This window comes from Xiphophorus maculatus, chromosome 8 (assembly GCF_002775205.1).
Source record: "Xiphophorus maculatus strain JP 163 A chromosome 8, X_maculatus-5.0-male, whole genome shotgun sequence".
Lineage (NCBI taxonomy): Eukaryota > Metazoa > Chordata > Actinopteri > Cyprinodontiformes > Poeciliidae > Xiphophorus > Xiphophorus maculatus.
Window position 1 is genome coordinate 23,830,170 of NC_036450.1, and position 12,280 is coordinate 23,842,449.

The window sequence follows — 12,280 nt, forward strand, 5'->3', positions numbered from 1 at the left end:
TTGCCAAAGTTAAAGGAGGGGAACCAAATATTTTAGCCACCTGATATAATCCGTTCCCACTCTATAACATGGGATTAAATGAATTTACCAGGAAGTGTTTAACTGTGCTTTGGAAACATTTGCTCTTCATTGCACAAAGGTAAGGGGCCTCGGGATTTAAACTATCTTTCCATTGTTACATTATATTAAAGTCCTGTAAGGATAAATATCAAACATAGTTTTCAAAATGTAATTTATTAACATAATACAACATACATAAACTAGCACACCACAGCAAACTCTGGTACCTAAGGCAAACACACAAAGCACTGATAAGTTTTTTCAATTGGTGGGCTTCCGACACATGCCTGATGGAACCACCTCAGGCACATGTCACACTGGATCTAGGAAAGAAACCTAAAATTAAAAACATTTTTTTTAGAAAAATGTCTTTACAATTACAATATACAATCAATAATTTTAGATTCCCTTGTTTTCCAACTGCTGGAGGATCACGAGGGGAAATAACCAAAATACAAACACAAAGGAGTAAGTAGACTAAATCAACCTAAATAGAACAAACAAAAATAACAAGAAACTCGAAATAAAAATAATTAGACTCACCAATGAAGAACAGATGTGAAAAATAAGGCAGAATTAAATGGAAACAACAAAGGAACCACAAAAGAATCTGAGAAGGACGCTGGCGGAACAGCAGTCTTGGAAGATGCCGGCGGAGGAGCAGGAACCTGGAGGCCGATGGGACTCACGACGAAGCCCTGGAGGTCAGCCTGGAGAACAATAGGACTCGCCACGAAGCCCTGGAAGCAGGCCGGGAGACCAACAGGACTCGCCATGAAGCCCTGGAAGCAGGCCGGGAGACCAACAGGACTCGCCACGAAGTCCTTTTAGCAGGCTGTCAGACCGACAGGACTCACTATGAAGCCCTGGTGGCAGGCTGCGAGACCAATATTACTCGCCACGAAGCCCTGGAGGTCAGCCCGGAGACCAACAGGACTCACTATGAAAGCCCTGGTGGCAGGCCTTAAGACCGACAGGACTCGCTACGAAGCCCTGGAGGTCAGCCCAGAGACCAACAAGACTCACTATGAAGCCCTGGAGGTCAGCCTGGAGACCAACAGAACTCGCCACGAAGCCCTGGAAGCAGGCCGGGAGATCAACATCGCCACGAAGCCCTGGAGGTCAGAGCCCGGAGACCAACAAGACTCACTATGAAGCCCTGGAGGTCAGCCTGGAGACCAACGGGACCCGATACGAAGCCCTGGAGGTCAGCCCGGAGACCAACAGGACTCACTATGAAAGCCCTGGTGGCAGGCCTTAAGACCGACAGGACTCGCTACGAAGCCCTGGAGGTCAGCCCAGAGACCAACAAGACTCACTATGAAGCCCTGGAGGTCAGCCTGGAGACCAACGGGACCCGATACGAAGCCCTGGAGGTCAGCCGGGAGACCAACAGGGCTCGCCACGAAGTCCTGGAGGCAGGCTGCGAGACCGACAGGACTCGTTACGAAGCCCTGAAGGTCAGCCCAGAGACCAATGGGACTCACTACTAATCCGTGGAGGTCAGCCGGGAGACCAACAAGGCTCACTATGAAGCCCTGGAGGTCAGCCCAGAGACCAACGGGACTCACTGCTAATCCCTGGAGGTCAGCCCGGAGACCAACGGGACTTGCTACAAAGCCCTGGAGGGAGGCCGGGAGTCTGACAGGACTCGCTACGAAGCCCTGGCCCCAAGCTCATCCGACGCCTAACTAAAATAAAAACAAAACTAGAGTTTATAATATAACTCTATGATCCTGGCGACAAAGGAATCGTCTGGTGACGAAGGAGACCTGAGTTTGATGGCCTCAAGTTCCCATGGTACTGCAGTCCTGTGGGCCTCAAACTCTCCTGCCAACATCTTTCAAGCATTAAGCTCTTCCGCCATCAGCCCCCATGTGTCCCTGACACCGCAATCCTGTTGTCCTCTAGCTTTTCTGACACCAATAATCAAGCAGGAAGCTTGAAGCCCTCGTGACTCTTCTTAATTTAGAAGTTCAATCTTTCAAACCAATACCTGATAGTGTCAATACACATTTTCAGTAGTTTATTGGAGAATCCTCCGATCACACGACTCAATATAGACCGCTGCTCCTGTGGCTGGTCTGAATCTGACTGAACCTGAATGTCTTCGTGGATTTCTTCTTCAGATCCCTGCTGGCTCAGCTGTTCCATTCTGTTCCTCAGGCTGTGGTTCAGCTGTTCCACTTCGAGCTCCAGGTCAATGGTCATATTCTCCAAGGCAGCGCTTTTCTGCTCCAGGGCAGCGTGTTCCTGCTCCAAGGCGATGATTATATTCTCCAACGCGATGCTTTTCTGCTCCAGAGCGGTGGTTTTCTGCTTCAGGGCAGTGTTTACCTTCTCCAAGTAGGAGCTTTTCTGTTCATGGGAGATTTTTTCCTTCTCGAAGAAGTTGCTTTCCTCCTCCAAGATGGAGTTTATCTGTTTCAAAGTGCAGTTTTCCTGCTTCAGGGTAAATTTTTCCGTTGCCATGGCAGTGTTTTTCTGCCCCAGGGTGGTGTTGTCCTCCTCCAGGGTGGTGATTTTTTGCTCCAGAGCAGTCTTTTCTGTCACCAGGGTGGTGATTGTTTGCTCCAGAGCAGTCTTTTCTGTCACCAGGGTGGTGTTTTCCTGCTTCAGGTTATTCTTTTCCTTCTCCAGGGCAGTGTTTTTCAGATGCAAGGCAGCAATCTTTTGCTCCAAGGCAGTGGTATTCGGCTCCAGAGCAGTCTTTTCCATCTCCAAGGCAGTGTTTTTCTGCTCCAGAGCTGTCATTTTCTTCTCCAGGACGGTCTTTTCCTGCTTCAGGGTATTTTTCTCCTTTTCTAAGGTCGTCTTTTCCTTCTCCAGCGCAGTGCTTTTCAGATCCAAGTCTGTGGTTTTCTGCTCCAGTGTGTTGATATCTTCCTTTAAAGTTTTGATTAGGTCGAACAGTTTTTTTAATTCCTCATCCTTTTCCAGAAGCTGCTTGTCTTTTTCATGTGTAGCTTGTTCTGTCTTTATAGCTCGGATCTTTAGCTCCTCGTTTGTTTTAATCAGAGAATGTCTCTCAATGGACATCAAGTTGACCTCTTTCAAGATGCCTTGGAGCTTTTGAGTCTCTCTAACTAAGGTCTGCTGGTTGGAATCGGAAGACGACGCTTTGCTGCTCTGATTCATTGTTGATCTTTTTTGTCAAAAGTTGCTCCAAAAGTCCAAAAGTTGCTCAATGGTTTTCTTTACTTGTTTATTAGGATTTGCCTTTTTAAAAGCTTTCGTTGTCAATTTCTTGTTAAAAGAACAATCCTTCTACGTGCTCTGGCTCTCTCGCTCTCTCGCTCTCTCTTCTGTAGTGGTTATGACCGTAGAATTCAAGAGTGCAGCTTTGTGATGCATTCTAGCTCAAAGTGTGCATCACTCTTTGTGACATCATTTTGCGTGATGTCACAAACTGATGTCACTACCTCAGCAGAACCACTAGAAAACTGCCGAAGTTGGAATAAAAACAAACTTTATGGCTGAATGCAGCTCGGCTTAGCTGATGGCTATTGGAGACAGTTCAGCTGGTAATATGTCACCAAGGCCGAAATCCGCGCTTGGGAGACAATGGACTGGCACAGCAGGGTGCGAGGACCAACGGTCAAAAGGAAACATTGTGCCCGAAAACAGAAAAAGGGGAAACGGGCGGGCCTGTTGACCCAGCTGATGCCTAGGAAGCCACCGGTTCCGACTCTCTTTCTGACCAATGTCCGCTCACTGGATAAGAAAGTGGATTTGCTTATTCTTTTATTATGTCTATGGCTCAACCTCTCTCTAGCTAAGCAAGGTTGGTGGAATCAAATAATGTTCTCACTCTTTGGTTACCTAGCAACTCACTCATTCTTTGGTTACCTAGCAACGGCCTGTTGAGTCACTTCCGCAGCAGGAGTTTCTGGTTTCACCTCCATCCCTCATAATTGTGCAGAAATAATAAAAAAAAGAAATAAAAAAACATTGGGATGTGAAAACTATGAATAAAACAAAGTATTCCAAATATTTAAGATAGAAAAACTAATAAAAAATTATTGATACAAGTATAAGAAACTTATTTCATGATATTGTAATATTTTTCCATCCTTACCATAATTCGACTATTTCTGTGTTTAAAATCCATTTTAGTTAGTTATTATTTAGGATTATTTTGTGAGAAATTGAGTTTGATTAGTTTGAATGTAATTACTGAAATTCATGGTTTGGGTAATGTTATCATTAACCAAATCTATATGACTCACAACAACATTTAATTTCCCTCTGGGATCAGTAAAGTTGAATTTTGGAGGCAAAATTTTACCAAGTATTTTTGTTGTCCAGTTTCTAGTGAAAATATCTTAGTACACTTAAAATAAGACAAAACTGACTAATAAGCAACTTTTAAGCAAGATGCAGAAGTTTGTTTAAGTAAATAGTTCCTTAAAATTGCTGAAGAATTATTAGTTCCATTCACAGAATATGATACTTAAAACAAAAAAATTTTCCCCAGTTATAAGTGAAATAATCTGCCAATAGAAGTAGTATTTTTTCATCAATATTAAGGAATCACTGACTTAAAACAAGCTCCTATGCCTGAAAAGTTACTCATAAGTTAGTTGTGTCTTATCTTAAGTGTACTAAGATGTTTGCATAATAAACTAAACCAAAACGACTTGGTGAGATTTTGTGTTTTTGCAGTGAGGGAGCTGGAAACAATCGGAAATCATTTTTATTCCCAAAAGATGTGAAAAATTATGCTAAATGATGCACTAAAATAGAGCATACTGAAGTTCATAGTCATAATGTGAAAATTTTTGTATTAATATGATTAATATGTCAGTTATTAATTGGAAGAACAAACACCTGTGTGAGAAGAAAACTCCTCTTCGTAGGAAGCGATGGGGCTTCTGTCCGGGTAAATTAATTTGTTCCCATGTTATGGAGGAGGAACGGATTATTTCAGGTGGCTAAAATATTTGGTCCCCCCCCCAAGTAAGTTTGGTGAATAAAGAGTAAATATGACCAAATTCACAGGATTTGTTGCTGATGAAGATGAGACTAAGAACAGTTAAAGGAGATTGTGAGAAAAACAATTATCTCCCATGTTATGTATGGGGAACAGGTTATTTCAGGCAGCTAAAATATGTGGTTCCCCCTCACAACTTTGGCAAATAATGAGCAAATGTTTTCAAACTTACATGATTTATTGTTGATGAAGAGAGGAATAAACAAAGTTAAAAACTTGTTGGTAAATTAATTTGTTCCCATGTTATGGAGGAGGAACGGATTATTTCAGGTGGCTAAAATATTTGGTTCCCCCCTCATGACTTTGGCAAATAATGAGGAAATGTCACCAAATCCACAGGATTCGTTGTTGATGAAGAGAGGAATAAACAAAGTTAAAGACTTTTTGGAGAATTAGTTAGTTCCCATGTTATGGAGGGGGAACGGATTATTTCAGGCAGCTGAAACATCCATTCTCTACTCTCCTCCCCCCATAATTTTGGGAAATATTTATTCTATGCTTGTTCTAGAATTGCTTTATGTTAATTCTGATTTGTTCATTTTGTTGACGTCTGTTCATTATTTATTTATTTATTTATTTATTGGTTGGGTAGTTGCACATTTAGACATTTATTCCACCTGGTTATTGGCCACTGTTGTTGCGGATGGATTTCTGCTCTTTTTTCTCCTTTTTTTTTTACTTTCTAATATTTGTTTTTATCACAGTTAGTGTGAGCAACTCAGTGACATTAATCAGACTTATTTATGTGACTGGTTTCCAAAAAGAAGCTTCTTTTCCCCCCCATGAGCAGTGTTTGTGTTTGTGGAGCTATGATTGCTATGCGTAAAGTTACCTAAAGAAATGGGTAATAAATATTCCCCATCATCACATTAATTGTTATCACAATAGTACAATAAAATATCGTGATAAAACATTAAGTCCATATCGCTTAGCCCTAATCTGTAGAGTAGTTTTCAAAGTATTCTTTAACTTCATTTCTTTTTTCAGGCTATTATAAATGCCTACAATAAGTTGCGTTTTTGTGCTTCTTGGTTTTGTTTCATATGTTATTTCACAGAGGAAACGTCTACATATGCGCTTAACTTGTGTTGCGTTTGCGCGTCGTCTTTCTGACACAGAGAAAAAGCCGAGCAGCGAGGCCGTGGCAGAGTACCTGGAGGAAAGGAAGAAGTACGAAGAGCTCCGGCAGCAGAAACGGAAAAAAGGCTCAAACAGAGAGGAGCAGGTAACGTCTCGCTCACCCAATTTCCCTCCTTGGAGCCGCTCCGTTTGGGATTCCTTGAAAGCCAAAATGGATGTGTAATGAATCCGCAGACGTTGGCCCTGCTCAACGGCTTCAAGTCCAAGCTGTCGTCAGCCATCACCGAGGGAGCAGAGGAGGAGGATGTGGAGGAGTTGGCGGAGGATGACGACAAAGGATGGTTAGTAAGATTCACAGTTTGATTCTGTGTTCAGGTATTTTTTGATTTAATTTAATTTTTTTAAATTGTGGCTGTACGTTTTCCAAGTCTTGTAAATCCAATAAGGACACAGTTAGATCTGTCATGTTGGCTTAGCGGTGTTGTCATAGTCACTGTTTCTAACTGGACAGGGAGATTTGTTCAGAATAGTGTTTATAAGAAACCTACTGATTTTCACAATACAACAGTTTCAAACTCAATGCCTGCTGGGAAAAATAGTCAGCCATTTTTTGATACCGCAGCAATAATTCTTAAAGTTTCTTTCTAATTAAGAGCAAAAAATATGATTGATTACAAAATGACTAGTTTATCTTCCTCAACTAAGGCAAAACCAATAAGTGAGGGACAATTCAGCCCTGGTCTAGAGAAGCAGGCGATTTAAAAGACCATCATCACTGGGCTGTTCGTCTCCATGGAGATAACATTTAAAGAAATAGCATTAGCTCATGTCATCCCGGAGCAGAGTTGGGAAGTAAAAATTACTCTTGCTATGCTTTGCTTTTACTTTTACTCGAGTAAGTTTCTGATGAACTATTGCTACTCTTACTTGAGTAAAATTTCTTCACTGATTGAAGAATAATAATGTTTTAACCAAAAATTGTTTTAACCAAGAACTTACAGTAGTTGCTAAATTTTTAATTTTTTTTAAACTTTTCAGAGAATGTCTTCCTCGGGGCCCTCATCCCTGTTAAGGACCAACTTCAGTGTTTTAAATTCCAGGTTGAAAGCCGTTTATTCCCATAAATTTCAGTTAGTTCTGAAGGGAAGTTTTCAGCTTTGGAAAGAGACAGCGAACAGTTCCCGCCGTGAACCCGACGTCTCTCGGAGCTAAAGCTCGCTTTATGTTGTTATAGATGTATGTGAAAGTTCAAGTTGTACTTATGTGTGTGTATGTTGTGTCTCTAAGTGCGTGCGTGTGTGTGTGTTTGTGTGTGTTTGTCAGGCTCAGAATTTTACTCACCGCCACCAGATTGGCCATCAGGAAATCAGCCCTGACGCTGTGTTTTCCTCTCATATTCTGTTTTTCACCAAAGATCTCAAACGGCACCGAGCGAGGGGTTTGAAAATACCATGTGTGTGAATTTGAGAGAAGTGTCTGCGCGCGGGGAGAGAGATTTTAGAATAACAAAATCTGTACTTGCTATTAGTCGTGAGACGCTCTCGTCTGGCTGTGTGTGGGGGGGCCCTAATGAATTTGCGAGAAGCGTCCATGTGTGTGAATTTGAGAGAAGTGTCTGCGCGCGGGGAGAGAGATTTTAGAATAACAAAATCTGTACTTGCTATTAGTCGTGAGACGCTCTCGTCTGGCTGTGTGTGGGGGGGCCCTAATGAATTTGCGAGAAGCGTCGTCTGGCGCTCGGAGCGTCTCTCGGCCAAAGATACTCCTCACTATGCCAGGTAGGGTGGAGGAGGGGGGCGGGGGGTTGCATAGCAGTCCTAGAAGAAGAAAAAAAAACAGTGGGAAGTCTGTGCCACTCTAGAGGAACTGTGAACAGAATGTGGGTTACAACAGGTCAGAGACTCAAAGTCAAGTCTGGGCCAGAGGAGGTAAACTATTCCATCTGTGTGTGTCTACGGCTCCTGGCTCTCTCCCTCCTCAACCCCTTCCTTCCCTACAGCTAACGCTCACATCCTCCCAAAGTCTGCGAGACGCCCGATTGGCCGACTGTCACCGTCGCTTCGCCGTTATTTGTTACGAAACGCAGGAAAAACAAGCCAAACACCTTCTGCGTCACGGCAGTAGAGCGCGGTTTCGATAAAGCCGCGTATAACGTGGAGTTTCGGCGGCGCGCTGAAGCCGATCGGTTGGCAGGCTGTCATCGCCGAGGCTGGTAGACGAATTACCGGAGGAGGCCCGCTCACACAGCAGGGCTCCATAGGAGTCCGCCAGACTCTGGCTGTGACATTCTAGATGAGCTGTCACAATAAATGAATACAGGAAACACACACACACACACAGAGGCTGATACAGAACTATACCCCAAAATGGTTCGCCAACCCAAAGGAGCCGACAAAAAGGAAGCTAGAAAATACCAAACATGTTGCACAGAGAGAACAGGAGTTCCTCCAGAAAACCTGGAAATGGTCACCAGGAAGTCAGTCCTGATTTCCTTTCATGCTCTGTTTTTCAGAGACGTGTTTGACCTCTGGTGGTGGGGTCGCCAGGGCAATCCACAAGCGTCCCACTGTGTTTTTTTTTTTGCGTGAAAAAATGCTAAAAGTTGCAAAAATTCCAAAAATATATACTGTACGTACGTGTGTGTGTGTGTGTGTGTGTGTGTGTGTGTGTGTGTGTGTGTGTGTGATTTCAGCCGTTCAGGTAGGATCCACAGCGCTGTAGCCTCCTTACACTAAAACACATTCCTGTACGTGAGCTGGTGTTTGCTCTAAACATTCAATCTGGTTTGTGTGTAGATTTTATTCTTCAGATGACTTTGATTTAAAAAAAAAAACAAAAACAAAGAAAGTTTGGGTAGGAAATTTCCAAGTGGGCAAATCATTTGTTTTTCCCCAAAGCACAGAATATGTTACACAGTCTAGAAAGTTGTGGAATTTGATTTTCCAGGTCAGGAAAAGTATGAAAATAAAGATAAAAAGATGAAAAAATATTTGTAATTCCAGGCTGCATTCCCCGTTCCATTGTTCTTCCTTCATTTGTTCCTTTCTTTTGTCTTTCCTTAATTCCTTCCTTGTTCTTCCCTCTTTCTTTCCCTCCTTGTTTGCTACCTTCCCTTCTTCCTTCCACATTCCCTTCTTTTTCCTGAGCTCTTTCCTTCCTTGTGGCTTTTCTTCCTTTCTTTTCTTCTTCAGGAGGTTACTTCCTTACTTGTGTTCTTCTTTCCTTCCTTGTCTCTTTCCGCTTTCTGTCACTCCCTCCTTCCTTCCAGTTTCTGATTTTTTTTTTTTTCTTTTCCCCAAGTTCCTGTTAAATCCTCCGTTTTGTAATCAGGAGGGAAAACTCTGGACTTTGTTAAAAACAAACAAAAAAAAATGCGCTGGGACGTTGCATACTTGTACATTTTTCAGTAATTAATAATCGAATTAATTCTGCTGTTTGTGGCTGAGTGGAGGAGAGTCGTCTCAGTGGAACATCTGCTTGGACTTTGCCCAGACCTTCACGCAGACGAAGCTGTTTGACAGCAGACGGTCTTCTCTTCTTTGTTGCTTCCGTCGTCCGACAGCTGAAGAAATGTTTTTGGTTTGTTATCTGCGAAGTGCCTGACACTGACGTCTCCTCGGAGGAATTTACTGACGGCGGAGAAGAGAAGGCCGGGCTGGAGAAACCGAGCCCCTGGCCGGTCTGCCTCTGCGCCAAATTACGACCACAGCGGTACATGTTTCGCAAACTTAACGAGACTTAAATGAAACCAACATTCAGGTCCGTCTTGTTGCTGTTTGTTTCTGGTGGGGAAGGGGAACAAGGCTGGTCACGTGACAGTAGCCGCGTTTCCATTAATCATAGAATTGCGCAAATTGAAATAACGAAAATAAATCCGCAAAACGGAAACTCGCTCATTTTGAAACACTTCTTGTTTTTTGTTTGTTTTTTATGAAAAGATTTTGCGCTAGGATGAGGTGGGTTTTGTTTTCCCAGCTGTATCGAAATAGATGTATTTCGCAAAACCGTAATGGAAATACTTTTTCCCGCATCACAAGAAGAAGAAAACAGGAAGTAGTCTTCTTCGTGGTTTGTTGTTTGCTTTTTTGGGGGCGTGGGAGGGAGGAGAGGGGGCGATGAGCAGCTCACAGCATCACACAGCCCATAAAAAGTTGTGTCTCATTCTAACATGTTGATTTATAGCTATTCTGTAAAATGGCCGACTACAATTTTCCCCAAAGCGCCGCAGACGTAGCCCCTCCCAAGTAGGCAGGACTTGTGGCTCCAACGTCTAAATGAGACGCCATCGTCTCCTCTGATAGCTGATAGATGATGAGCGCTAACGCCACGACTGAGTTATGAATATATAGCTGTTCATATGTGTTGCTACCATGATTTTTTAAATGACTTATCGCATCAACAAATTCATTCACATGTGATTTTAGTTTTAATTTCTTATTTCATGGAAATAATCACAAAGTTGTGTTTTTTCGCCAACTACAGCAGAATATCGACAAAGATTTACGCACATTCATAAATGGAAACGAAGCTAATGAGAGCGATGCAGCAAAGGATTGTGGGAAGTTTAACTGAAGCAGAGAAGCAGTGGAGAAGTCAGCGGTTTGGTTGTTTTTTTTTTTTGTGGTTGTTTTTCCCCCAAAGCATCGAAAGGACAGTGAAATATATAAACAATATCAGTAAGTATTGGTGATTGGACATAACAGCAATATTTGGCTCAAAATCGGCTGTCGATATTGGCCCATATTTTCACATCTGTTCATCCCTAACTAGAATAATTCTGCAAACAAGAACGGGCCGCATGCTCCACATACTGATACTCTCTCACACGCACAGTTAATAATATTCATTCAGTAAAGCACAATATTTTCTGTTTCTTTTGCTTTGTGTGTTTTGTGTTTTTTTCACTAATGTAATGTACGGCACCACGTATCTTGTACTTTTTACATACAGATTTAACTTACATCAAAGATAAATCTGTATATAAACAAAACGAACAGTGGGCCAAAATTCCTCAAAACTTTAACAGTCGTTGTTGCTGATTCAACCATTTTTTAGACTTGGGGGATTTCAAATTTTTCTTTATTCCCATTTAGTTGTTTTTTTTCCTATGGCGATAATTTAGTTTTCCAGTTGGTTCGACTGGCCTGTAGGCAGAAGCGCTTTGGAGGACTGACTCAGCGGAGGCTTTGAACTCCGCCCGCCTCTCTCCGTCTGGTTTAGGATGGCCCACGTTCTGCAGTTCGACGAGCAGAGCAGGAAAGTCAAGGACGCCAACATGCAGGACGAGGACACGTTCGAGATCTACGACCCGCGCAACCCTGTCAACAAGCGCCGGAGAGAGGAGAGCAAGAAGATCATGAAGGAGAAGAAGGCCAAGAGGTGAAGTCCTGAGGTCAGGGGTCGCGCGCCGTCTCGCCCGGCCACTTTCCCGCCGCTTCGGAAACGTCTTTTCCCCCCAAACAGTCTGTTAGGTTTGAACATCTGGGCTCAGCTAATTTGTGACTGAACAGCTGTTATGGACAAACTGTAGATGATTATTACATGAAATGCTTTTCACTTCTGACTTGTTTGGTTTGCGCTGTGTGTGTGTGTGTGTGTGTGGGGGGGCTCTGTAAAGATTTCCAGAAAGATCAAATAAACCACATTTATGTGAATTTTGGATCAATGCTTCTTTTTTTTTCCTGTTAGTTACTTCTGGACAAACAAAGTCCAAACATGGAGTAAAAAAAATGGCAGATTATTGCGCAATAATTACCTTGTGTTTGAGTCAGAAAGCAATTCATACTCTTAATCTGCTTCACATTTTATCGCTTTAGACAAAAGATTAGGGCCAGTGAAAAAGAAATAACATTTTAAAAAATTCACTCGGAATTGACTGAATTCAGACTTTCTCAGAATCCTGACTTTAATCTTCCGAGATCAAAAGTCAGAATGAATCTGAATTCTGACTTTACACAAATGTTCTACTTTATCTCATCAAATCACAGTAAAATGCGCCGAAGGTCACAGTTGCATCATGACGACGTGGAAAAGTTTGCAGACTCTGAATATTTTGGCAGCAGTTCTAACCTCTAGTTGTTTTTGGATAAGTGATTTGCCACCGCCACGTGTGTGTCTGGGTGTGTGTGTGTGTGCGCTCTTAACACA

At 42.6% G+C, this 12,280-nt stretch overlaps 1 protein-coding gene across 1 annotated transcript in view; it reads left to right on the top strand.

The window, feature by feature from the left end:
* Positions 1 to 11,787, top strand: part of cwc27 (CWC27 spliceosome associated protein homolog) — a 78,074-nt gene extending 66,287 nt beyond the window's left edge. Inside the window, exons 12-14 of the mRNA XM_005802455.3 lie at positions 6,172 to 6,278; positions 6,368 to 6,474; positions 11,354 to 11,787. Coding sequence (XP_005802512.1) covers positions 6,172 to 6,278; positions 6,368 to 6,474; positions 11,354 to 11,516 — 377 coding nt within the window. The 3' untranslated portion in view covers positions 11,517 to 11,787. The remainder of the gene's footprint in view (positions 1 to 6,171; positions 6,279 to 6,367; positions 6,475 to 11,353) is intronic.
* The last annotated feature ends 493 nt before the right edge of the window (positions 11,788 to 12,280 follow it).